The sequence below is a fragment of the Phaenicophaeus curvirostris genome, unplaced genomic scaffold, assembly GCF_032191515.1.
Source record: "Phaenicophaeus curvirostris isolate KB17595 unplaced genomic scaffold, BPBGC_Pcur_1.0 scaffold_59, whole genome shotgun sequence".
In the NCBI taxonomy this organism is placed as follows: domain Eukaryota; kingdom Metazoa; phylum Chordata; class Aves; order Cuculiformes; family Cuculidae; genus Phaenicophaeus; species Phaenicophaeus curvirostris.
Window position 1 is genome coordinate 918,243 of NW_027206681.1, and position 26,450 is coordinate 944,692.

Below are 26,450 nucleotides of genomic sequence, written 5' to 3' on the forward strand. Positions count from 1 at the left end.
AGCTGCCTTTTCTTCTCCAGGCTGGCAACCTCAACTCTTCCAGCCTGGCCTTCAATGGGAGGTGCTCCATCCAGCCCCTACATCATCTCTGTGGCCTCCTCTGCGCTCACTCCAACGGCTCCATGTTCCTCCTGTGCTGAAGACTCCAGAACTGGATGTGGGGCTCCAGGTGGGGTCTCACCAGAGTGGAGCAGAGGGGCAGAATCCCCTCCTTGACCCTGCTGGTCCCACGGCTTTGGATGCAGCCCAGGACATGGTTGGTTTCTGGGCTGTGAGAGCACGTTTCTGGCTCATGTGGAGCTTCTCCTCCCCCAGCACCCCAAATCCTTCTCCTCAGGGCTACTCGCAATCACAACAATCTATGAGACCTTCTGTGTACAACAAGATTGATTGGCCAGAAACCCCCAAAAGGAAGAAAAAGCTGCACTCAGTCCCAATTTCAGTGCTGAAAGGTACCATGTGGATAAGGAACTCAGGTGAACGTGGCCCAATGCTTCCTCTGCCTGAACAAGACATGGGCAAGCAACAAAGTGTTTGCATGCTTGAACTTCAGGCTCTCCACCACATCAGCGTTACTTGGAACAGAGCAACCCTCTACGAGCATGGAGCACTGGATGGGACAAGGACGGCAAAGCAGCTGAGCACTGACCTCATCGCTCTCCTCAACGTCCACATTGCCATTGGCATCGTCATCCATCTGCTTGTGGATGTTGCGGACGGCTTCAAAGCTGAGCTGTTCGTCCTCATCATGGCACAAAGGCTTGTCGATGCGGCAGAACTCTGCTGAGGAAGAGGACACCAGCGTTAGGGAGCCCCTACTAAAAACCACCGGATCACGGAACAATTGAGCTGGGAAAAGATCTTTAAGATCATTGAGTCCATAGAGTCCAATCATAAACCCAACGCTGCCAACCCCATGACTAAACCATGTCCTCAAGAACCATACCCACATAGTTTTTCAACTCCTCCAGGGATGGGAAGCCTACCTCTGCCCTGGGCAGACTCTGCCAGGGATTTACCACTCTTTCCATGAAGGAATTTCTCCCAGTATCCAATCTAAACATCCCCTGGCACAACTTGAGGCTGTTTTCTCTCATCCTATCACTCTTGGGAGTAGAGGCTGACCCCACCCTAGCTCCAACCTCTCTCCCAGGAGCAGTGAAGGCCAAAACTACCATCATGTTTCTCAATCACCTCCCAGTGCTTGCAAAGCACCATCTGAGCACTAGAGAACCCATCCCAGCACCATCACCCACAGCAAGGTGTGCGCAACACTGAGTCCACAAAACCCCAACCAGCCAAGTGGGGGCATCACTGCTGTCCTCCAGGCCAGGTCCTTCAGCATTCTCTCTGACTTTGACCTGCTGGTGCTCCAAGGACAAGTCCCACAGCCAGAGCTTTCTCCTGTCCACGCTGTGTCCACCAATGCCCTATCGGCAGGAGAAAGAGGGACTACACTTACATTTCATCCAACATTTCACAAGCTTCATTCCCACTTAGAGATGGCTGGGGTTGGCACACGGTCCACCTCGGACACTTGGAGAGCTCTGCATTTACACAACGCGCCAATTAAAAGTTCTTCCCCATTACGAAATGGAATTTTCTGGCCTGTTTCCCCATGTTTTTCGACATTTCAAGACTGAAGTTTGAAGTTCTGCAGAGCTTGAGTTGATGGAAGCACCAAACGGGGTTGACACCCCTATCTCCATGGCACTGCCCTGTGGTCAGTCCTGACCTACTGTGAGGACCCCAGCAAAGGCACAGATCCAGGATATACAACCATCCCCGAAGGCGAGCTCTTTGTAGGACACACATTAACAAACATTGCTTTTGTTTCACAGAGGTCCTATGAAATCCACTGTAACAGATAAAGATCAGAACAATTCATGAGCGACTGCTCTGAGGTCACTGCCAAACCAGTTCCACACCTCCTGGCTCAATTCCCACTGGAAAGGTCTCATGTCCAAAAAATAGAATTATTGAATCAAAGAATCACTGGGCTTGGAAAAGACCTCCAAACTCACCCAGTCCAACCACCGGCCCAGCCCCACCCCGTGCCGACTGAACCCTGTCCCTTAGTGCAGTGGCCTCATTGGTTTTCACAGAATCACAAGGTTGGAAAAGACCGACTGGATCATCGAGTCCAACCATTCCTATCAATCACTAAACCATGCCCCTGAGCACCTTACCCATCCCTCTTCTAAACCCCTCCAGGGATGGTGACTCAACCACCTCCCTGGGCAGCCTGTTCCAGTGCCCAACGACGCTTTCTGTGAAAAATTTTTTCCTGATGTCAAGCCTGAAACCCCTTTTTGAACCCCTCCAGGGACGGGGACGCCACCACTGCCCTGGGCAGCCTCTGGCAGGGTTTCATCATTCTTTCCAGGAAGGAATTTCAACCAGTATCCAAATTGAACCTTCCTTGGTGCATCTTGAGGCCATTTCCTCTCATCCCATCCCTTGTTCCTTGGCAACAGAGCCCAATCCCCACTTGGCTCTAAGCTCCTTTCCAGGAGCTGCAGAGAGTGAAGAGGTCTCCCCTCAGCCTCCTCTTCTCCAGACTAAATAACGCCAGGGCCCTCAGCCACTCCCAGAATCCCTGTGCTCCAGCCCCTCCAGGTCCTTCTTGGCGTGAGGGGCCCAGAATTGAATACAGGACGCGAGGTGGAGCCTCGCCAGCACCAAGTGCAGGGGGGATCCCTGCCCTGCTACTTGTGGCCTCATGCCTCATCCAAGCCCAGATGCTGTGGCCTTCTTGGCCAAATAAAAATTTCAGACTGAAATCCCAGGAATTTAAGCAGAAAAGTCCAAGTTATGCATGAGCTCAACCCAGATTCCAGGTTTTGGATCCTCCCCAGATGACCCAATGCTCATGTACAGGAAAAGCAGATGGATTTGCATCAAAAGAAGAGTAAGGGAGCAGATTCTGCCCCTCTGCTCTGCTCTGGGGAGAACCCACGTGGAGCCCTGTGTCCAGTTCTGGAGTCCTCAGCACAGGAAGGACATGGAGCTGTTGGATGGGGTCTGGAGGAGGCCACAGAGATGATGTGAGGGCTGCAGCACCTCCTGCAGGAGGCCAGGCTGGGAGAATTGAGGTTGCCAACCTAGACAAGAGAAGGCTGCGGGGAGACCTTAGAACAGCTTCCAATATGGAAAGGGGCTGCAGGGAAGCTGGGGACGGGCTCTTGATCAGGGAGAGCAGGGATGGGAAGAGAGCAATGTTTTTGAGGTGAAAGAGGGGAGATTGACACGAGATCTTAGGAAGAAATATTTTCCTGTGAAGCTGGGGAGGCCCTGGCCCAGGTTGTCCAGGGAAGTGGTGGCTGCCCCATCCCTGGAGGGGTTCAAGGCCAGGCTAGATGGGGTTTGGAGCCCCCTGATCCAGTGGGAGGTGTCCCTGCCCATGGCAGGGGGTGGAACTGGATGGGCTTTGAGGAATCTTCCAACCCAACCTGTTCTATGATTCTATGTGCTTGTGGTTGCAACAAATCTGGGCATGACCGCTTCAATCCACATTTCTTCTTGTCTGGATGCTGGAGGGACCACTTGGGCAGACGTTGTTTGGGGCTCAAGAGTTGGAAAGTTATGAGAGTGTTAATGAAACCACTCTTGTTTTATAACAACGTGACCTTTCCTTCCTACAGTTTGAACTTTGCCAGAGCGTTGCTGCGCTCATCGCTATCACAATAAGCACAGGCTTGGAACAAGATGATCACCACGTAGTTTGGGAGGTATCTCATAGCCTCATTTCATTTTTGCTTCTGAAGCCAAGCCCAAAGGCCATATAAACACGACTGTGTTCTGGCGTTGAGATCAGCATGAGAGATCACTGCAGAAAAGACCCAGCCTGAAGTTCTGACGTGATTTTCATAGAGTCATGGGTTGGAAAGGACCTCACAGCCCATCCAGTTCCACTCCTCTGGTGTGTGGGCTAGACTTTGGAATCAGGGAATGCTTGATGGGTTGATAATGTAACAAGGGCCATGGAGATGATGTGAGGGCTGGAGCACCTCTCATGGGACAGGCTGAGAGAGTTGGGGTTGTCCATCCTGGAGAAGGCTGCAGGAAGACCTTAAAGCAGCTTCCAGCATGGGAAGTGGCTCCAGGAAAGCTGGGGAGGGGCTCTGGATGAGGGAGAGTAGCGATGGGACAAGGGAGAATCCTTTTGAGCTGAAAGCAGGAAGATTGAGATGAAATCTTAGGGAGAAGTGTTCTCCTATGATGCTGCAGAGGTCCTGGCACAGGTTGCCCAGAGCAGTTGTGTCTGCCCCATCCCTGGAGGTGCTGAAGGCCAGGTTGGATGAGGCTTGGAAAAACGTAATCAAGTGGAAGGTGTCCTTGCCTATGGCAGGGGGTTGAACTGGAGTGGCTTTGAGGTCCCTTCCAACCCAAACCATCCCATGATTCTAAGACTCAAAGCCTGAACACCTTGCTCCCCACATGATGTCACCACACGAGGCCACTTGGACACACAACATGACTCCTCCAGTGAGTGAAAGCCTTGAAACGAGTGTGAATTTGGTTTGATTTAAACAACATCTTCTTCCCCAAGACCCAGCACTGCTTTTGGATTACAGCAGCTTCTACAGAGATACTTGGTGTCTAGGCTGCTCTGAGGTGGCTGACACACCAGGATACAGGGGTGTGCCTTCTGGACTCCAGACACCATCATCTTTACTCAACCCTTCCAACCCCACCTCCCTGAGTCATCAGGTCTCTTTTGTCTCTTACCCTCCAGGTTTTTTTAATTTCCATCAAGATCTTTATCTCCCCACCATCATTTCAAACAGCCACAGCCAGTCCTTCCTTTCTGAATAAGAAGTCCCTCTTCCCTCCCCTAGGGTGTCACAATAGGTGGTGGTGATGGCCCCAGCTATCAATGTATGCCATCTCTACATCCCTTCTCCTGCCATTGTTCTGCTCACACACACCCTCCTTCTCCCCCTCCGGGCTCCCAATCCTCCACAAAAGGTCTTTTGCCATCTCCTCCCTGCCCCGGGGCCCTGCTGCCTCCCCAAAGCTGCCTCATCCTCCGGGTACCACCATCCAGATCATCATCCACAAACACCTAAGAAGGAGAGGATCCAGCCCCCACTGGATCAGGGGCTCCAAGCCCCATCTAACCTTGCCTTGAAGGCCACTAGCGATGGGGCAGCCACCACTTCTCTGGGCAACCTGGGCCAGGAACTCCCCCCCTCACAGGACAACATTTCTCCCCAAGATCTCATCTCAATCTCCCCAATTTCATCTCAAAACCATTCCCCTTGTCCCATCCCTGCACTCCCTGATCAAGAGCCCCTCCCCAGCTTTCCTGGAGCCTCTTTACATATTGGAAGCTGCTCCAAGGTCTCCCCACAGCCTTCCCTTCTCCAGGCTGAACCCCAACTCTTCCACCCTGGCTTTTTAAGGCAGGTGCTCCAGCCCTTGCATCATCTCCACGCCCTTCCTGTGCCAAGGACTCCAGAGGCTGCTCCAGGTGGGGTCTCACCAGAGGGGCAGAATCTCCTTCCTGGCCCTGATGGTCTCACAGCTTCGGACGCAGCCCAGGACATGAGTGATTTCTGGGCTGCAGGCACACATTTATGATCTTTAGGCTGGTTAAGCACCAGCAAAAGCTGCATAGAGACAGTCTGGAGCCTTCATGCATGGAGAGAGTCAGAACTAAACTGGAGTGAAAAGGGAGACTGAGATGAGATCTTAGGAAGAACTTTTTTCCCCGTGAGTGTGGGGAGGCCCTGGCCCAGGCTACCCAGAGCAGGGGTGGCTGCCCCATCCCTGGAGGGGTTCAAGGCCAGGCTGGATGGGGCTTGGAGCCCCTGATCCAGTGGGAGGTGCCCCTGTTCATGGCAGGGGTGGAACTGGATGGGCTTTGAGGTCCCTTCCATTCCAGGACTCTTTGATTTTGTGACACAACCCTGGACCACCGGCTCTGGGTGACCCTGTTGAAGCAGGGTTGGAGAAGATGATTTCCAGAGGTCCCTGCCCAACCCTTTGACTCTATAACACCAAAGTATTTCATTCCAGATCTTTCCTTTCTCGTGGGAGATTCTCTCTAATGAGAACTCTGTTTAATTTCAGGCCCCCTCAGTTCCTTCCTCGAGGTCCCATTATGGTTAATGACTCTGAGAAGCCACCCTAAAGCCATGGTAGGGCTGAGCTTCCTAACTAGCAGCCGGCAGGACGGGATGAGAGTGCGGTTTAATTATCAGAGCTGTCATCTACAAAACTCGCTTTTATAAACACAGGAACGGCAGCCAAGAAGAAATAAAGTCTTATATTTGGGGAAAAACCGAACTGTTTACATATTTTGTCTGAGATAAACACTCAGCTTCACCTCCCTGCTCCAGGCTCCTCCTCTAACGTGTTGGTTCCCAATTAAAACCTAGCCAAGGACTCTGACAACCAAGGACAACTTAGGAAACGTTAATAAAAGCATTAAAGGGGTTTGTAATGAATGTGCACGTTTCCCAACTGAAGAGCAAGGACAAGGAAAGGGAACTGGGACATTTTACAATGCTGCCTTGGGGAGGAATGGAGACAAGGGTACAGAAATCTTGAGCTTCCCAGCTCTAATCACCAGATGTGGAATAATGGAATGGTTTAGGTTGGAAGAGACCTCAAAGGCCATCCAGTTTCAACACCTGCCATGGGCAGGGACACCTCCCACTGTATCTGGGATTCCATCCAACCTTGCCATGAACACCTCTAGCAATGGGGCACCCACCACTTCTCTGGACAACCTGGGCCAGGGCCTCCCCTCCCTCACAGAAGAATATTTCTCCCTAAGATCTCATCTCCATCTCCCCTCTTTCAGCTCTAAGCCATTACCCTCATCCCATCCCTGCCCTCCCTGATCAAAAGTCCCTCCCCAGCTTTCCTGGAGTCACTTTCCATACTGAAGGTGCTCTAAGGTCTCCCCGCCGGTTTCTCTTCTCCAAGCTGAACAACCCCAACTCTCCCAGCCTGGCCTTGTATATGAGGTGCTCCAGCCCTCGCATCATCACCATGGCCTCCTCTGGACTTGCTCCAACAGCTTCATGTCGTTCCTGTGCTGAGGACTCCAAAACTGGATGTGGGGCTCCGGGTGGGGTATCACCAGAGCAGAGCAGTAAAATCCCGTCCCTGACCCTGCTGGTCTCATGGCTTTGGATGCAGCCCAGGGCACAGGTGCTTTCTGGGTTGTGAGCGCACGTTGCCACCTCACATGGAGCCTCTCACCCACCAAGACCCCAAGTCCTTCTCTTCATGTTTTCTTCCAACCATGTCGTCCTCCATCCTGTATCGAAACCACGGATTGACTTGACCCAGGTCCTTGCACAGTTCCCCCATTCAGGGAAGTCACTCCAATTTTCACTGCACAGCACACGAAACCCAGCGGCACCGATCCCCTGTTCCTCATCTGAGGACACGTAACCCCACCATTAAGTTGGACCAGAAACCCTTTGGCTCTAAGTACACAATAACAGGAGACCAAAGATGAACTTTTCTCCTTTAATGAAACAGCCAGTATGATGCTAATGAGTGTCATACCTCACACTAATTAAACAGTCTAGAAAACATGCAAATAGGAGGGGAGATCTGAGCACTCGACCTCTAATGGAGTTTTAAACACAGCAACAAAACACTTCAGTGCCTCTGCTGGAAGGTCCAATGGGAAACTTCACAAACCATTGACCCCACAGCACTCACAGAGACAGTCGCTACAGAACTCATAGGGCCAAAGCTGTCCCCCTGTCCTGACAGTAGTGACGGGTTACTGGGAAATCCACTTATCCCTCAGTATCAACACAACAACGTGAAAGATATGAAGGAGGAAGCCCTAAGTAATACAACAGACTCCTGGCACTACAGACACTCAGAGAACCATGGAATGGTTTGGGTTGGAAGAGACCTCAAAGCCCAGCCAGTCTCTTGATCAGGAAGTGCAGGGGTGGGACGAGGGGAACAGTTTTGAGCTGAAAGAGGGGAGCCTGAGATGAGATCTTAGGAAGAAATGTTTTGCAGTGAGGGTGGGGAGGCCTTGGCCCAGGTTGCCCAGAGAATTGGTGGCTGCCCCATCCCTGGAGGGGTTCAAGGCCAGGTTGGATGAGGCTTGGAGCCCCTGATCCAGTGGGACGTGACCCTGCCAGTGGCAGGGTGTGGAACTGGGTGGGCTTTCAGGTCCCTTCCAACCCAAGCCATTCCATTGTTTTATGACAATATTTCTGTTGAGTTGTCTAAATAAGACACCGAAAGTTGTTTTAGCACCACCCTGTACGGCAAAGCTAGGAAATACCTTGGCGAGTCCTTCTGCGAGGTGAGCACCAAAAGCCAAAATATCCCATGGGGAGGAAGAACATTTAATGAACTCAAACAACCAGAGATCAGGTCACTTCATCACAATAAGAGGAGTCATCCCATGGCTCACACAATCCACCTCGTTTATGCTGATTAATTAAACCTGTACCAACAGTGAAGGCATCCAGATGTGTCTTTATGGACATCGTTAGAATCACAGAAGCACTTCATTGGAAAAGACCTTTGTGATTATGAAGTCCAACTGTACCTGTCCACCATTATACCAGATCCCTGAGCACCTCACCTGCTGGTCTTTTAAACCCCTCCAGGGATGGGAACTCCACCATCTCCCTGGGCAGCCTCTGCCAGGGCCTGAGAACCCCTCTGTGAAGAAGTTTTTCATAATGTACAATCTGATGTTCAGCCAGTCAACCAACACCCTCAGGTCCTTCTCCCCCAGGCAGCTCTCCAGCTGCTCTTCCCCAAACCTGGAGCTGCACGCAGCTGCTGTGTCCCCAGTGCAGGATCTGGCACTTGGTCCGGTTTAACCTCATCCTACTGGCCTCTGCCCACGGATCCCACCTGTAGAGTCTTCCTACTCTCAAGCAGATTCACACTTCCACCCAGCTTACTGTCATCCCCAAATTTACTAAGGGGTCCATTCAATCCCCTCATCCAGATCACCGATGAAGATACTGAACAGAATTGGACCCAACACTGAGCCCCGGGGTTACCACTTGTGACCAGACACCAACTGATTGAGCTCCATTTACCACCACTCTTTGGGCCCATCCATCCAGCCCATCCTTCACCCAGCAGAGGGTCATTGACTCAATACAACTGTCCTTTCACACCTGAGGTTCTTCAGATGCTCCTTCATTGGAGACTACAGGTCAAGTTTTACTAATTAATGTAAGTCTGCTAATGGAGTGGGAGTTACTTAGGGAAGAGTGGCTGGAAAGCTGCCTGGTGGAAAAGGACCATGGGATGCTGGTCAACAGCAGCTGAACAAGAGCCAGCAGTGGCCCAGCTTTCTACTTTCCCTCCGCTAATCACCTTGGATGAGCTCGTCCCAGCTCCTGCCATCCCATTCCATGTATTCCTCCCCTGCAGGAACAGCACCTAAACTCTGCGTCCATGCAGGGACCTGCGCTTCCACAGGGACAGTGGATTTAAGTAGGAGGTGGTCAGATGTTTTCTCCAAGAGTTGGTGATTTTGAAAGAAAACGTTTTTCCAGACCAAATTTGGGGCTTTTTTTGGAGATTGTTTCACGGCACAGACATTTGATGGGTTCTCAGACCTGCAAGCACTTAATGGACAACTGGATCCAGTGGGAGATGTCTCTGCGCATGGTAGGGGGGTTGAACTGGATGAGCTTTGAGGTCCCCCCACAACCCAAACCATTCTATGCTTCTATCATCTTTGAGGTCCCTTCCAACCCAAACCATCCCACAATTTTAAGCATTTTTCTGGCTATTGGTAACACTCTCTCCATGCCTTTGAACACAATTTCTAATACACAGAGCTTGGTAACTTCTATGTCTCCAGAGCCACCACAAGAGCAGATCCCAAGGTATCCTGCACAGATTTGTCTCTTCCAGAACCAGCCCAGGACACGCACTCCAGATCCACCCCAAAAAAACCATTCCTGCAACATTTCCATGAATAGAGCCATACTTCATAGAACAATGGAATCGTTTGGGTTGGAAAGGCCTTAAAACCCAGCCAGTTCCAACCCCCCTGCCACGGGCAGGGACATCTCCCACTGGATCAGGGGCTCCAAGCCCCATCCAACCTGGCCTTGAACACCTCCACGGATGGGGCAGACACCATTTCTCTGGACAACCTGGGCCAGGGCCTCCCCACCCTCACAGGAGAACATTTCTCCCTAAGATCTCATCTCAATCTCCCCTCTTTCAGCTCAAAACCGTTCCCTTTGTCCTGTCCCTGTACTCCCTGATCAAGTGTAAATGTGAAATACATTTGTAAAGCTGATTCCCAGTTCCCGTAAGGGGTTTATTGCTCCTTTATCTTTATGACCCTGCAATATTCCTCCCTGTCCCAGCTCTGGAGCCAGCGTGGTGGTGAAGGGTCCCTTCCCACCCGCCTCTTTTTGGTGGCAAAAGCAGCAGATTCAGTAATGCATTTAGGTGAAGGTGACCTCTTTGGCTCTAGATCCAGTCCAGGGTTACTTATTTTTAGACGTAGCGGATGTTTCTTCACATTGAAGTGTAAATAGTTCCCAGGATAAAAACATTTTAGAGATTCCTCGGATTTCTGAGGAGCAATTCCACGCCAGCACTTAAAACTGCCATGTTCAGAGCTCAATTCCAGACCCACCATGTCAACCACGCACCCAGAGACCAAACTGAGCTTCTCCCTTGCCCATCGTTGCCCCCCGCTCCAGCTCCAGCCCCTTTCCGTGCCACATCCAACCACTTCTCAGTCTCCAGCAGCACAGAGGAAGCTGCACCGGGCCCTGAGACCAAGAGCTGCCAGGATGAGTCATCGTGGTGCTGAGTGCCAAGCTCTGCTGGAACAGGTCCCCATTCCTGCATCATAGTAGGGCAGGAACAATGGAGTTGAAGACCATGGACATTGCCTGCTGCATCCGTGTGGCTCATGGAAGCACATCCCAGAGCCCAACAGTGCTCCACATCCTGCCTACATCAAACACTGGAGGAGTAAAAATCCCTTGGAGATACAGTGGGGGCTGCCGGCACCAGCGCCTGGTTGAAGCCAACCACAGGGTGCTCCACATCTTCCCAAACAAAGCCAGGAGTGGGAGCTGGCTCAAGCCAGCGGCCAAATCCAGGGGTTAACCCTTGACATTGACCTCCTTCTGAAGAACCTTTCACGCTTGCAAGATGAGGTTTTGGGGAATGACGTGCAGAAACCTACTATGCTGACTATAAAAACACATAATGTTTTAAAAACACATAATGGATGTGGATGAAGGGATCAAGTGATCAAACAGTCACCAGGCTAGGCAGCAGTGTGGACCCACTGGAGGGCAGGAAGGCTCTGCAGAGGGATTGGGACTGGCTGGATCCATGGGCCAAGGCCAATCGGATGAGGTTCAACAAGGGAAAATACTGGGTCCTGCCCTTGGCCCACAACAACCCCACCAATGCCCCAGGCTTGAGACAGAGCTGGAAAGCTGCCTGGAGGAGAAGGACCTGGGGGTGTTGGTCGACAGCAGCTGAATATGAGCCAGCAATGACCCAGATGGCCAAGAAGGCCAACAGCATCCGGGCTTGGATCAGCCATGGAGTGGCCAGCAGGAGCAGGGCAGGGATCGTCCCCTGCACACGATGCTGCACAGGGTGCACCTCTAATTCTGGGTTTAGTTCTCAGCCCCTCACGCCAAGAAAGACCTGGAGGGGCTGGAGAACGTCCGGAGAAGGGAATGGAGCTGGGGAAGGGTCTGGAGCACAGGGGTTGTGGGAGCGGCTGAGGGACCTGGGGGTGTTTAGCCTGGAGAAGAGGAGGCTGAGGGGAGACCTCATCAGTCTCCCCAGCTCCTGGAAAGGAGGCTAGAGCCAGGCCAGGATTGGGCTCTTCTCCCAATGAATGAGAGGAAATGGCCTCAAGTTGTGCCAGGGGAGGATGATACTGGATCTTGGGAGAAATTCCTTGATGGAAAGAGTGGTGAAGTCCTGGCAGAGGCTGCCCAGGGCAGTGGTGGAGTCACCATTCCCCAGGGGGTTCAGAAGCCGTTCAGATGTGCTGCTTAGGGACAGGGTTTGGTGGTGGAATTGTGGGTTAAGGTTTGTACTGGTTGATCTTGGAGATATTTTCCAACCTCAAAGATTCCGTGATCCTACGAGAAAACAGTTACTCAGTGCCGTGGGGCACAAGTCGCGAGCCACACAGGACAGACACAGTCCCAGGACCAAAACGAACAAAGGGGGCTGGACAACCCTCCAGCACTAACTCCTGTTCTCCAGGACCAACGCTCCTGCTCGATAAGGAGACCAAGAGATCCTCCCAAGATCAGCAACAGCCTTACTGATATTCTGAAAGCCAGACTTGGTGAGGGATGGGAAGAAATCGATGTCAATGTGAAAACCTGTAACAGAAGTGACTCAGCTGCTCCAGGAAGCCACAGCCCACAGAGCACAGCACCCAATGCCGGCTGCCGCAAACGGTGATGCCCAACTAATAATCATTGGGTTTTAAGCGATAGAATAAATGCTTAAAGTGAGGAAACCACAAAATGGATGGGTGAGTCATTCCTGTCTGGAAAACTGGAGACGTTAGAGAAAGTGAAGAAGAAATCAAGAAACCACAATATTTCTGCTGTTCCGCCTAATTGTTCCTGACTCACATGTGTCACTGCCTTGGCACTTGCCCAAAGCAATGGATTTCCAGTCCCCGGCTCCTGGCACTTCAAGAAACCAGGAGGAAGAAGAGCTCAAGATACCTGACTTCATGAAATGTCTGTGTTGGAAGGGACCTCAAACCTCAATCCAGTTCCAACTCCTTGCCACAGGCAGGGACACCTCCCACTGCATCAGGGGGCTCCAAGCCCCATCCAACCTGGCCTTTAACACCTTCAAGCATGGGGCAGCCACCAATTCGCTGGACAACCTGGACCAGGGCTTCCCCATCCTCATAGGAGAACATTTCTCCCTGAGATCTCATCTCAATCTCCCCACTTTCAGCTCAAAATCATTCCCCTTCATCCCATCCCTGCACTCCCCGATCAAGAGCCCCTCCCCAGCTTCCCTGGAGCCCCTTTCAGTACTGGAAGCTGCTCTAAGGTCTCCCCACAGCCTTCTCTGGGCTGAACAACCCCAACTCTCCCAGCCACTCCTCGTACAGGAGGTGCTCCTGCCCGCACTGCCAGGCTGGAAGCTGTGCTGGTGCTGTCTCATTAATAAAAGCTGTTCCTAAAAAGAAGTAAAAAAGTCATCCCAGTTCAAGCCAGAAAAATAAACCAAGCCTGGAAATGACTCATTGTCGGGCAGGGGTTAAATCAGACATTTTACACCCTATTCTGTGGTGCTGGAACATGGAAACGCTGCTCTTAGAGGAAAGCGAAGGGAGGTTCACACCTGCAAAGCACTTTAGAACAGTTTGTGCCTCAGCTTGCAGCTGCTTCTCCTGGATAGACTGGTCAACATCTACAAGGAAGAAGGCATTTTCTCCTCTGAATCTGATTATTATAGAACTGTAGAATGGTTTGAATGGGAAGGGACCTTAAAGACCATCTATTTCCAACCCCGCTGCCATGGACAGGGACACCTCCCACTGGATCAGGCTGCCCAAGGCCCATCCAACCTGGCCTTGAACACCTCCAGAGATGGGGCAGCCACCACCTCCCTGTGAAACCTTTTTCAATGATTAGGAGTGAGTCAACTCCACATTCTCCAGGTACCCCTTTGAAGCAGTCTCGTCACCAGCACTAAGGGTCACATTTTCCAAACCAATCCACAAAACAATCCACAACCACCAGGAAAGACTGAACACTGCTATTCTAGCTAAAAATGCTGGGGTGGAACACATCTTTGATCCGATTTACATTTTTCTATATCAACACCAGCTGACGTCATCTGCCAGGTTGCATCACTGTGGGGCTGAGATAACTTAGCAGAAGCAGTTGGTCTAGAGCTGGTCTGCTTGAAGAAGAAAACGTAGTGATAGGGAAAAACAGGCTGAGAGAGCTGAGGCTGTTCAGCATGGAGAAGAGAAGGCTGTGGGGAGACCGTAAAGCAGCTTCCAGTGCAGAAAGAGGCTCCATGAAAGTTGGGGAGGGGCTCTTGATCAGGAAGTGCAGGGATGGGATGAGGGGAATGGTTTTGAGGTGAAAGAGGGGAGATAGAGATGAGATCTTAGGGAGAAATGTTTTGCTGTGAGGGTGGGGAGGTCCTGGTCCAGGTTGCCCAGAGAAATGGTGGCTGCCCCATCCCAGGAGGGGTTCAAGGCCAGACTGGATGGGGCTTTAGGCCCCCTGATCCAGTGGGACGTGCCCCTACTCCTGAAGGGAGGTTTCCCTAGGTGACCTGTAAAGTCCTGTCCAACCTCTCTGCAGCTCCTGGAAAGGAGGTTGGAGCCAGGCAGAGATCAGACTCTTTTCCCAAGGAACAAGGGATGGTATAAGAGGGACCGGTCTCAAATTGCACCAGGGGAGGTTTAGACTGGTTACTGAGTAATTCCTTCACAGAAAGGGTTGTTAAGCCTTGGCAGAGGCTGCTCAGAGCAGTGGTGGAGTCACCATCCCTATAGAGGTTCAAAACCTGTGTGGCCATGGCACAGCGTTCAGTCAGCTCAGTGGGGTTGAGCTGACGGTTGGACTGGATAAGCTTGAAGGGATTTTCCAACCGATTCCATGATTCTACGATCATTCATATTAGGGAAATAAGCCTTTTAACTGTAATTTTTCCCTCTCTGTCAGCCAAAGACGTTGCTGCAGCGAAGAAGGAGCACTCACGGTTACGTCAGCCTCAAGGTCGCTTCTCCGCAAACCCCAGCTGCACAGAGGAAGCAACGCGGGGCGTGTGGAAGCTGACTGCCAGACCGGCGGCAGCGATCGCCGCTGGAAAACACCGCGCCCGCCACCATCAGAAAAAACAACAGCAGAGCCGGGCTGTCCTGTCCCCTAGAGAACCCTGTCATGGGTAACGAGAACACATGCAGTGACAGCAACATGTGAACAGCCCTGATGGCGACACGGACACAGCCCTGACAGTGACGTGTGAGCAGCCGTGATGGGGACATGCAACAACCCTGATGGGGACGTGTGAGCAGCCGTGACGGGGACGTGCAACATCCTTGATGGTGACACGTGAGCAGTCGTGATGGACACAGCCCTGATGGAGACATGCAAGGAGCCCTGATGGCGACGTGCGAGCAGCCCTGAGGGTGTGACCAGTGAACAGCCCTAACGGTGACATGCGAGCAGCCCCAGTGGCGACAGGTGAGCAGCCCCAAGGGTGACATGCATGGAGTCACGATGCTGACGTGCGAGCAGCCACAATGGCAACCTGCCTGATGGGAAGGTGAGTAGCAAGTTGGTACAATGGCACTGAGCACGGCCACCACGCTGGCAGTAAATCACAGAATCATGGGATGGTTTGGGTTGGAAGGAACCTCAAACCTCAATCCAGTTCCAATCCCTTGCCACTGGATCAGGGGCTCCAAGCCCCATCCAACCTGGCCTTCAACACCTTCAAGCATGGGGCAGCCACTAGACAACCTGGGCCAGGGCCTCCTCACTCTCACAGGAGGACATTTCTCCCTAAGATCTCATCTCAATCTCCCTTCTTTCAGCTCAAAACGATTCCCTTCATCCCATCTCTGCACTTCCTGATCAAGTGCCCCTCCTCAGCTTCCCTGGAGCCCCTTTCAGTACTGGAAGCTGCTCTAAGGTCTCCCCACAGCCTTCTCTGGGCTGAACAACCCCAACTCTTCCAGCCACTCCTCGTACAGGAGGTGCTCCTGCCCGCACTGCCAGGCTGGAAGCTGTGCTGGTGCTGCCTCATTAATAAAAGCTGTTCCTAAAAAGAAGTAAAAAGGTCATCCCAGTTCAAGCCAGAAAAATAAACCAAGCCTGGAAATGACTCATCACAGGACAGGGGTTAAATCGGACATTTTACACCCTCCTCTGTTGTGCTGGAACATGGAAAAGCTGCTCCTGGAGCACAGAGCAGGGAGGTTCAAACCCACAAAGTATTTTGACAAACAAAACACCTGACCAAGTGACTTTTTTCTTCCTTGTAGGTGACCACCACGAGAGGAACATTATGGGACAGGACATTGAGCATGGAAACTACCAGGGGTCCCACACTTGGGCTGCCTCTGGGTCACCAAACCAGAGCAATGTGGGGTTGCTTGTCCATGTGCACCAACCGACCATTCACACCAAGCCCAGAGTCCAGCTCTCCCAAGCAAGCCTCCTCAGCATTCTCTGGGCAGCCTGCTCAGAGGTTCATGTCAGGAGATGCCCCAGCGCCGAGCAGAATTACATCTGCCGAGCACGAAACTGCTGGACATGCCAGAGCCAGTGCTGCCAAAACCAGGAGGGAATGAGGAAATGCTTTTCAGAAATGGCAAGGTGGTGTTCCATCAGCTCAGTATCTTTGGAACCTCAGCCTGAGCTTGAAAACATGCCAGAAGACACCATAGGGCGAGCTCCAAGCCTGGCTTGGACCTGGGGGTCACAGCCACAAGCGTCCTCTGAAACTGCAGCAATTCCAGAGGGATTGCAGGCTCTGTCTGTCAAAATCTTCAAGGCTATTTGGGGTAATAAAATGGGTTTAAAAGGTGAGCTGGCAACCCATTGGACAATGTGGTCCTTGTCCTGGACACACAGCGTGACACAATCTGGGTTCATGTTCACCATTTCGAAGCAATATTGTTGTGGAAGTAAAACACAAGGAAGGGACCAGAAAATACCTCAAGGCAGCTCCATCGCTCTTGGAGCTACTGCTCGGCTGCCGTTAAACCACACTGATCCTCCCTGGAACCACTCAATGCCCACCTCCATGAGCGCCTTCACAGCAATCTGGCAGTGCAGAAGCTGCTGAAAATCATAGAAATATGGGATGGTTTGGGTTGGAAGTGACTTCAAAGCCCATTCAGTTTTCAACCACTTGCAGGGACACCTCCCACTGGATCAGGGGGTTCCAAGCCCCATCCAGCCCGGCCTCCAAGACCTCCAGGGATGGGGCAGCCACCACTGCTCTGGGCACCTCGGCCAGGGCCTCCCCACCCTCACAGGAGAACATTTCTCCCTAAGATCTCATCTCAATCTCCCCTCTTTCAGGCTAAATCCGTTCCCCTCGTCATAGCCACTGGATAGGACTGGAACGGGCAGTGCAGGGAGGTGGTGGAGTCACCATCCCTAGAGTGGTTTAAAACACAGGTAAATGAGGTGCTCAGGGATGGATTAATAGTGAACAGATACGGTTGGACTTGATGATCTCAAAGGTTTTTTCCAATCAAGCAATTCTATGATTCCTGCACTCCCTGATAAAGAATTATACAATCGTGGGATCATTAAGGTTGGAAAAGCCCTGTCAGCTCATCCAGTCCAACCATCAGCCCAGTCCCACCATGCCAATTGAACCCAAGTGCCGTGGCTACACAGGTTTTGAACACCTTGAGGGATGGTGACTCTACCAATGCCCCGGACAGCGTCTGCCAGGGCTTCACCACTCCTTCCATCATGGAGTTTCTCCCAATACCCAATCTGAACCTCTTCTGGCACAACTTGAGGCTCTCTGCTTTCATCCCATCACCTGTTACTTGGTTGAAAATACCAGGACTCACCTTCCAAGGTGCCAATGGCATCTTGGCTTGTATCAGAAACGGTGTGACCAGCAGGTCCAGGGAGGTTCTTCTCCCTCTGTACTCGGCACTGGTGAGACCGCTCCTCGAATCCTGTGTTCAGTTCTGGGCCCCTCCCCACAAGAAGGATGTTGAGGCTCTGGAGCGAGTCCAGAGAAGAGCAATGAAGCTGGTGAGGGGGCTGGAGAACAGGCGTTACGAGGAACGGCTGAGAGAGCTGGGGGTGTTTAGCCTGGAGAAGAGGAGGCTGAGGGGAGACCTCATTGCTCTCTCCAACTACCTGAAAGGAGGTTGTGGAGAGGAGGGAGCTGGCCTCTTCTCCCAAGTGACAGGGGACAGGACGAGAGGGAATGGCCTCAAGCTCCACCAGGGGAGGCTCAGGATGGACATTAGGAAAAAATTCTTCACAGAAAGGGTCATTGGGCACTGGAACAGGCTGCCCAGGGAGGTGGTTGAGTCACCTTCCCTGGAGGGGTTTAAGGCACGGGTGGACGAGGTGCTAAGGGGCATGGGTTAGTGTTTGATAGGAATGGTTGGACTCGATGATCTGGTGGGTCTCTTCCAACCTGGTGATTCTATGATTCTATGATTCCTATGATTCCTCCTTTCAGGTAGTTTTAGAGGGTGATGAGGTTGCCCTTTAGTCATGAGACATGAGATTCATCCCACCATGTTTCTGCCCCTCTCTAAACCTGCAGCACTGTTAAATTAATTACTGCCTCCTGAACTCCCAGCAGGCTTTCACAACAGAGATGATGCGGTCAATCTCTCTTTGTTATTTCTAGGAGCCAAGGATGGAAAACGCTATCCAAAGCCACCCCAGGCACAATGCCAGGAGATTGGAGTGGAGTTTGACCCCATTTGTCATTATTTCAGCTGGAAAAACAACTCTGTAAGAAACTGAACCCATGGAGTTTCAGTCAGGATAAATCATGTACGGCTTAGGAAGGGGCCTGGAGCACCCAAGCTGAGCAACGCTTTGGTCCCCGATGCAAGCAGCCTGGGCACAGCGGGTGATAGGATGCATGGAGCCACACATGGAGAGCAGAAAGCCAATTAAGTGGACACAGTTCTCCAGCTCTGCCCGCACACGGGCTCACAGTTCAGGCACAAGACCCAGGAATCTTGCAGCATTCACCAGGCTCTGGTCAAGGCGTGGTTCCCAAAAGGAAGTTCTGTTTGGTGTGGGATCACAGAGACCACCATCCCACCCCCTTGCATGCCTTCCAACGTGCGTGGGCACCCACAGCGCGGCAGCCGGTGGCCCTGCTGAGTCAGAGGTCAGGAATGGCAGAGCTACAGCAGCCATGGTGTGATGCTCTTGTCAGTGTGACCCTGCTCCATGCTGGCGACCGCATTCTGTGACCTCCCAGCCCCACCGGCACACACCAAGGGCTGCCTGGACTCCAGTGGGAACATCATCTATCAGAATGGTCCCCTCAGAACAAGAATGTTCCTATCCAGGAGATTCCTCAGAACTCTAAAGTCCCTGCAGCAAAAAACTTACATGTTGGAAAGACAAACATGGAATCACAGAATGGGTTGGAAGGGATCTCAAAGCCCAACCAGTTCCATGGGCAAGGACACCTCCCACTGGATCATGGGGCTCCAAGCCCCATCCAGCCTGGCCTTGAACCCCTCCTGGGGTGGGGCAGACACCACTGCTCTGGGCAACCTGGGCCAGGGCCTCCCCACCCTCACAGGAGAACATTTCTCCCTAAGATCTCACCTCAATCTCCCCTCTTTCAGCTCAAAATCATTCTCCTTATCCCATCCCTGCACTCCCTCATCAAGAGCCCCTCCCCAGCTTTCCTGGAGCCCCTTTCCATACTCTCTAAGATCTCCCTGGAGCCTAATCTTCTCCAGGTTGAACAATCCCTGCTTGCTCTCTCACCCTGTCTCCCTTGACTGGAGAGAGCACCGCATCTCACTCCTACCCATGAGCACAGCCTGGGAAAAGTATATCATAGAATCATAGAATAACCACGTTCGAAGAGACCCACCAGATCACTGAGTCCAACCATTCCTATGCAATGAGCAATGAGGTCTCCCCTCAGCCTCCTCTTCTCCAGGCTAAACAACCCCAGCTCTCTCAGCCAATCCTCATAAGGTTCCTTGCTGGTTGTCCATCTGGACGCATTTCCGAAGGGGTGGGAGCAATCCCATGAAGGTGCTGACCCTGAGGACGAATGGATTCACATCAAGGTGCTAAACTCACTCTGCGAGCCAACCCAGACATCCGTGAGCTCCCGAATCACTTTGCCGCAGTGCCCAGGACATGATGAATGTCCTGCAGGCTTGGCCACCGAGCTGACATTTGGGAGAGGGTTCAAGCTCTGCCAGATGACTTCCTGCAGAGCAACGATACCCCTGCACTTTAATCCTTCGTGTGAAATAGGAAGAGCAGGGCTTCCACACCCTACAATGCCGAGATTCAATATCCAAGCAACTGTGAGGAGCTTGGCATTCATTTGGTGGCCACCGGAGAGAAACCATCTTTGCTCACAGGGTTCTCTCTGGACTTGAGCCCAGGAGCAAGCACGGGGTTTGCTTTAAAAACCAACCTCACCCAAGTGCACAGCACTTTGAGAGCTTCTCCCAGCCCCCAAGGACCCACAAACACAGTGTTAGAGTGAACAAACCACACAACAGGAAGGAGTAGATGGGGTGAAACGTCACCCCCACTTGCATCTTGGACAACCCCCACCCTGGTGTAGATGCTCTCAGCATAAATTGAGAGCGGTATAACCCACATCCACACCATCACAGCCCACATCTGCACATTGCAGTAAGGCTGCCCAGCCCACCAGCTTTTACAGAAAGATGGAAAAGACCTCTAATATCATCAAGTCCAACTGTAAACCCAACACTGCAAATCCCACCACTGAACCATGTCCCTGAGCACCATGTCCACACAGTTTTCAGACCTCTCCACGGATGGGGACTTCACTGCTGCCCTGGGCAGCCTCTGCCAGGGCTTGATGAGCCTTTACACGAAGGTATTTTTCCTAATCATAGACTCATGGAATGGTTTGGGTTGGAAGGGATCTCAAAGCCCATCCAGTTCCACTACCCCTGGTGTGTGGGCCAGACCTTGGAATTGGGGATGGTTTAGGTTGGAAAGGACCTCGCAGCCAATTCAGTTTCACTCCCTCCCACAGGCAGGGACACCTCCCACTGGATCAGGAGCTCCAAGCCTCATTCAATCTGGCCTTCAACACCTCCAGGGATGGGGCAGCCAACACTGCTCTGGGCAACCTGGGCCAGGGCCTCCCCACCCTCACAGGAGAACATTTCTCCCTAAGATCTCAACTCAATCTCCCGTCTTTCAGCTCAAAAAGATTCCTCTCAACCCATCCTTGAGCTCTCTGATCAAGAGCCCCTCCCCAGCTTTCCTGGAGCCCCTTTCTGTACTGCTCTAAGGTCTCCCCAGAGCCTTCTCTTGTCTAGACTGAACAACTACTGGCCTCATAGTAGAGGTGCTCCAGCCTAGCCTCATAGTAGAGGTGCTCCAGCCCTCACATCATCCGTCTGATCCAAATATCCAATCTAAACATCCCCTGGCACAACTTCAGGCTGCTTCCTATCATCCTATTGCTTGTTCCTTAGGAGAAGAACCCAATCTCCCACTTCACTACAACTTCCTTTCAGGGAGCTGCTTTCCTAAATGGAACTGGCAAAGTTGGTTGAACCAACATGCCAAAGCCTTCAACTCTCCCAGCCTCAGCCTCTCAGGGGGGTGACAGTGCCATGGTCATACCGGGATCTGGGGCTCAGAGTGTCCACGCAGAGAGCTGCTGATGTTCTTACAGAAGACCTGATAGCCAAAGGCTACGGAAAAGAGCGCGGGCTGGGGCGAGCGGCTCCCTGCGGGGTAGGCGGGAGCCTCCTTATAGCACAGTCACAGGGAAGGGAAAAGCATCTCAGACATTTCACCTTGTTAGGCTGGGCAGCTGAAAATAGCCACGAGATGAAAAACAAACCAGTCGGACAACTTACCCACCACGCGGCCCTAAAGCAAACACCAAGCTCACACCAGGGAGCAGCACAGACTGAGCCGGCTCTGCACTTGGGCCACAATAACCCCATCAACACCTCAGGCTTGGGGAAGAGCGGCTGGAAAGCTGCCTGGCAGAGAAGGACCTGGGGATGTTGCTCAACAGCAGCTGAACGTGAGCCAGCAGTGGCTCAGGTGGCCAAGAAGGCCAAGAGCAGCCTTCTCTTCTCCAGGCTGAACAACGCAAACTCTCCCAGCCTGGCCTCGTACAGGAGGTGCTCCAGTCTCAGCATCATCTCACCCCAAAAGCTCCATGTCCTTCCTCTGTTGAGGATAGGAAAGTTATTTAATTAAGAAAGTCATTTAATTAAGCCGTGTCCTGGAGGCCATCTGGATGAAGGAGGAGATGCAGCAGAAGGTGTGAAACTGGGGAGTGTGAAAATGAGCTTAGAAGATGCTGACACATTTCTGGGAACGGTGATGGCAGTGCGGCCAGAAGTCCCACAGGCAGAGGGACCTCCTGGCGATGCCTTCATAGGATCATAGAATGGTTTGGGTTGGAAGGGACCTCAAAGCTTATTGGATCATTCCTCAAAGCTCATTCCACCTCCCATTGGATCAAGGGGCTTCAAGCCCCATCCGACCTGGCCTTGAACACCTCCAGGGATGGGGCAGCCACCACTTCTCTGAGCAACCTGGGCCAGGGCCACCTGACCCTCAGCATGAAGAATTTCTTCCTGAGATCTGATCTAAATCTTCTCTCTTTCAGCTTAAAACACACAGTAACTCCTGTTGCTTTTCAATAATGAGCGCAACCCATGACACACTATGATTTTTGCCTCAAAATCCATAAAGCAGAAGGAAAAACATCCCACCACTGTGAATAACAGCAGCTATTTGGAAAATCATATTGTTAGAAATCATTTCTTGCCCCCAAAATTGGGTTTTACCCTGCCTCTGCCTGCCTGTTTCAAGGAAGAAAACAGCTTTTTGTTCCCTTTGGCTCACTCGCACAGGAATTACACCCTGGCGCTCGTACAAACCCAAACACACACGTTGCTCAGCAGCTTTAATCCAGAATTATTTCTCCCCTTCCTGCAATACGACACTCAACTCGACCTCGGGGCAGGGTGTGCTAACACACGGGGTGTTCAGGTGTGATTCGGACATGGACAGTCTTAAATTCTCCTGTTTACTGTGTTTCTTCTCCGAGAATCACAGGCACCTGAGCTCACAACCTGGAGGAATGAATTAAATTGACCTTAAAACTCAGCCCTGGAGAGGGAAAAAAGATGTAAATAATAGCTTAGCTACAAAAATAGCCTCTTTTCTTGTAAAAGTGTGTGTTTCTTAGCAAATGTCACCATTTCCCATCGGATTGACACTGCTTCCACTCGCGGGAATGTGGCTGGGGTCAGCGAAGCCACCTGTAGTTCCAGAGTGTTGGAAGACGTGAAGGGATGGCATGGTTGGGGTGACACAGAGCTCCTTGTAGGATACAGAGGCGTTGGATCCTGTACAGCAGAAGCTGGGGATGGAGATACCTGCCAGGCAGAGAGCATGGCTCCCCGGAATGCTCGGAGGCTCCCAAGCCAGCCTACACAGATGTCCACAACCTGACGTGAGCCAAGGCATTTTCCGAAGTGGAAAAAATAGGTTACTTAAAAATAGGTCCATAATCCAAACAAACAAGTGCCCCGATAGCGCTTCATAAAGCAAGAAAGGACAATGCACGTGCAAAAAGCCATGCCCAGCTCTAACGACTTCTTCCTGCTCCTCTGATGATTTTCATACCGATTGATCGGTGCTTTGTCCCACAACTGCCAGGAAAAGCAGAAACAGCCGCGCCATCACTCCGGCTGCCACCCGGCTCTGCAGAGGGGACAGCATCGCTGCCCTCAACACGTAACCACACCAGCAGCAAAGAGCCTGATGCTCAACAGCAGCTTTAGTCAGCTAAAGGCAAAACCCGACAGTTTAACAGCATCATTTGCCTGCTAAAGGCAAAACTCATTCGCCAGCTAAAAGGCAAAACTCCATGGTTAAGGCACAATCCGTCAGGTTAAAGGCACGATTCACAGGTTCCACTTCCACCCCAGAGCCAAATACGGTTCCCAGAACAGCCCCATGAGCAAGATGCTGCGTTTCAACACAGAGGTTTGAGGCAGAAGCTTCTCCAGGCTCACACGTGCCGCAGCAGTAACAAGCAATGGCTTAATTAACCTTTAAGTTCCCTTCCAACCCAACCCATTCTATCAGAGTCCATCGCTCGTGCCTGCCTGAGGACCAGCATCCACTGCTGAAAAATCTTCATGGAACCATGGAATGATTTGGGTTGGAAGGGACCTCAAAGCCCATCCAGTTCAAGTCTCAGAGACACCTCCCACTGGATCAAGGGGGCTCCAAGCCATATCCAGCCTGGCCTTCAACACCTCCAGGTACGGGGCAGCCACCGCCAGGGCCTCCCCACCCTCACAGGAGAACATTTCTCCGCAAGATCTCACCTCAGTCTCCCTTCTTTCAGCTCAAAATCGTTCCCCTTGTCCTATCCCTCCATACGGATATAACACCTCCAGGAGCAACCAAGGTCCTTGAGTGGGAAATAAGGGAACAGGAGGTCCCGAAGGCTGCAGTCCATAACATGAGGAGAGCATGCAAAGCCCACGCAGCCGCGTCACTAACAGCACCAATGAAGGGCAATTGAGCTTCCAGCTTGATCCACCTGCCAGGGAGCTCATTTCTCCCCACTCAGTTTTGGTTTTAGAGCAAGGCTAATTAAAATGAGCACAGTTAATTAATGAAGTAAACAGATTTTCAGCACTAATAGACAGCAATTGAGGCTTTCAAGAAGAAAATGCCAGGTCGGTTGCACTCAAGCAAGAGGGGGACCGAGCTTGGCACCAAGCCCAGGCTTGGAGAGCTGCAATGGGCTCAGTGCCATGGCCGGCGCCTCGTTAATTAGCGCAGCCGCCGGGTTTAATAAGCAGGAGAGTTTTTAGCAGCAGAGGGATCACCTCATGGAGAACTGTTGCCGTTCAGACAACCTGGACAGGCTGCAGAGGTGGGGCTGTGAGAATCTCATGGAGTTCAGCAAGGCCAAGGGCCAGGTCCTGCACCTGAGTCTGACAATCCCAAGCACCAATCCAGGGTGGGAGGAGAATGGATTGGGAGCAACCCTGAGGAGAAGGATTTGGGGTGCTGGGGGAAGAGAAGCTCCACAAGAGCCAGCAAGGTGCACTCACAGCCCAGAAACGGTACTGTGTCCTGGGCTGCATCCAAAGCCGCGGGACCAGCAGAGTCAGGGAGGGGATTCTGCCCCTCTGCCCCGCTTTGAGGAGACTAAACCTGGAGCCTCAGCACAGGAAGCACATGGAGGTGTTGGAGCAAGTCCAGAGGAGGCCAAGGAGATGATACAAGGCCTGCAGCACCTCTACTATGACGTCAGGCTGGGAGAGTTGGTGTTGTTCAGTCTGGAGTAGAGAAAGGCTCCAAGGAGACCTTAGAGCAGCTTCCAGTACAGAAGGGGGCTCCAGGAAAGCTGGGGAGGGGCTCTTGATCAGGGAGCTCAAGGATGGGATGAGGGGAACAGTTTTGAACTGAAAGAGGGGAGATTGACATGAGATCTCAGGAAGAAATGTTCTCCTGTGAGGGTGGGGAAGCCCTGGCCCAGGTTGCCCAGAGAAATGGTGCCTGCCCCATTGCCAGGAGGTGTTCAAGGCCAGGCTGGATGGGGCCAGAAGCCCCCTGATTCAGTGGGAGGTATCCCTGCTCATGGTAGGGGGGTGGAACTGGTTGGACTTTGAGGTCCCTTCCAACCCAAACCATTCCATGGTTGTAGTAACACCTCTTCTTCAGCAAAAGGTGACCCGCAGGTGATTTGCAGAAGAGCCCAGGTCCTGGGCTGCGCCCTGCCCTGCTCAGTGAGAAGAGCAAGGCAGCAGCTGAACCACCCGGGCTGCAGGGCCTCCAAAAATAGCTCCTCTGGAAATTCCTCGGAGGCATAAACCTTGCTTCATCAGAGGGACTGCGGGATCCAGTTTCCTTAATGGAGCAGACTGGACATGAACTGGCCAAAGGATTTAGAATCACGTGCACAGAACCATGGAATGGTTTGGGTTGGAATGGACCTCAAAACCCATCCAGTTCCAACCCCCTGCTACAGGGAGGGACACCTCCCACTGGATCGGGGTGGGGGGGGCTCCAAGCCCCATTAACCTGGTCTTGAACACCTCCAGACATGGGGCAGCCACCACTTCTCCACAGGCTGCTCTAAGCTCTCCCCTTAGCTTCCTCTTCTCCAGACTAAAGAGTCTCAGGCCCCTCAGCTGCTGCCACAAGCCCTGGGCTCCAGACCCCTCCCCAGCTCTATTCCCTTCTCTGGACATGCTCCAGCCCCTCAAGGGCTTTTTTGGAGTGAGGGGCCCCAAAATTGAACCCAAGCACCGAGTGCAGGGGAAGGATCCCTGCCCTGCTCCTTCCGGATTGGGAACTGGACACGGCATTTCCAATCCTTCACTTGATACTGCAGTGCCTGGAACCTGCCCCGCTCCCGCCAACACAGAGAGTAAAACATCTTCTCAGCTTCACCAGCCGGCAGTGTTCATCCACCAGCACCCACACCAGCACCTCCTGCTGCCACTGAAACTGCTCTATGGGCCCCATCCCATCCTGGAGCTCCTGCTGAGGGTGCAGAGCAGGAGTAAGGGCACATCTACACAGAGCAAACCCACTGGGATCTGGAGGTGCTCACCACCTTTTTCACTACCTTGAACGTCATGGAAGCCCACTGCAGGTGGGATGCTCCAGGGTGGATCAAGGCTGCGGATGATGGCCATGGTGGGATTTCTCCCTCTGGGAAACCACCTAAGCTCCTCCACCTGC

At 52.3% G+C, this 26,450-nt stretch overlaps 1 protein-coding gene across 6 annotated transcripts in view; it reads right to left on the bottom strand.

Moving 5' to 3' along the window:
* The window catches only part of STIM1 (stromal interaction molecule 1), a 75,102-nt gene that overhangs the window by 45,363 nt on the left and 3,289 nt on the right, over positions 1–26,450 (bottom strand). For 4 of the 6 annotated variants that reach the window (XM_069881686.1, XM_069881683.1, XM_069881685.1 and 1 more), the window contains exon 2: positions 650–783. In XM_069881686.1, the coding sequence (XP_069737787.1) occupies positions 650–783 (134 nt within the window). The remainder of the gene's footprint in view (positions 1–649; positions 784–26,450) is intronic. The other 2 variants (XM_069881687.1, XM_069881682.1) reach the window with 1 other exon arrangement.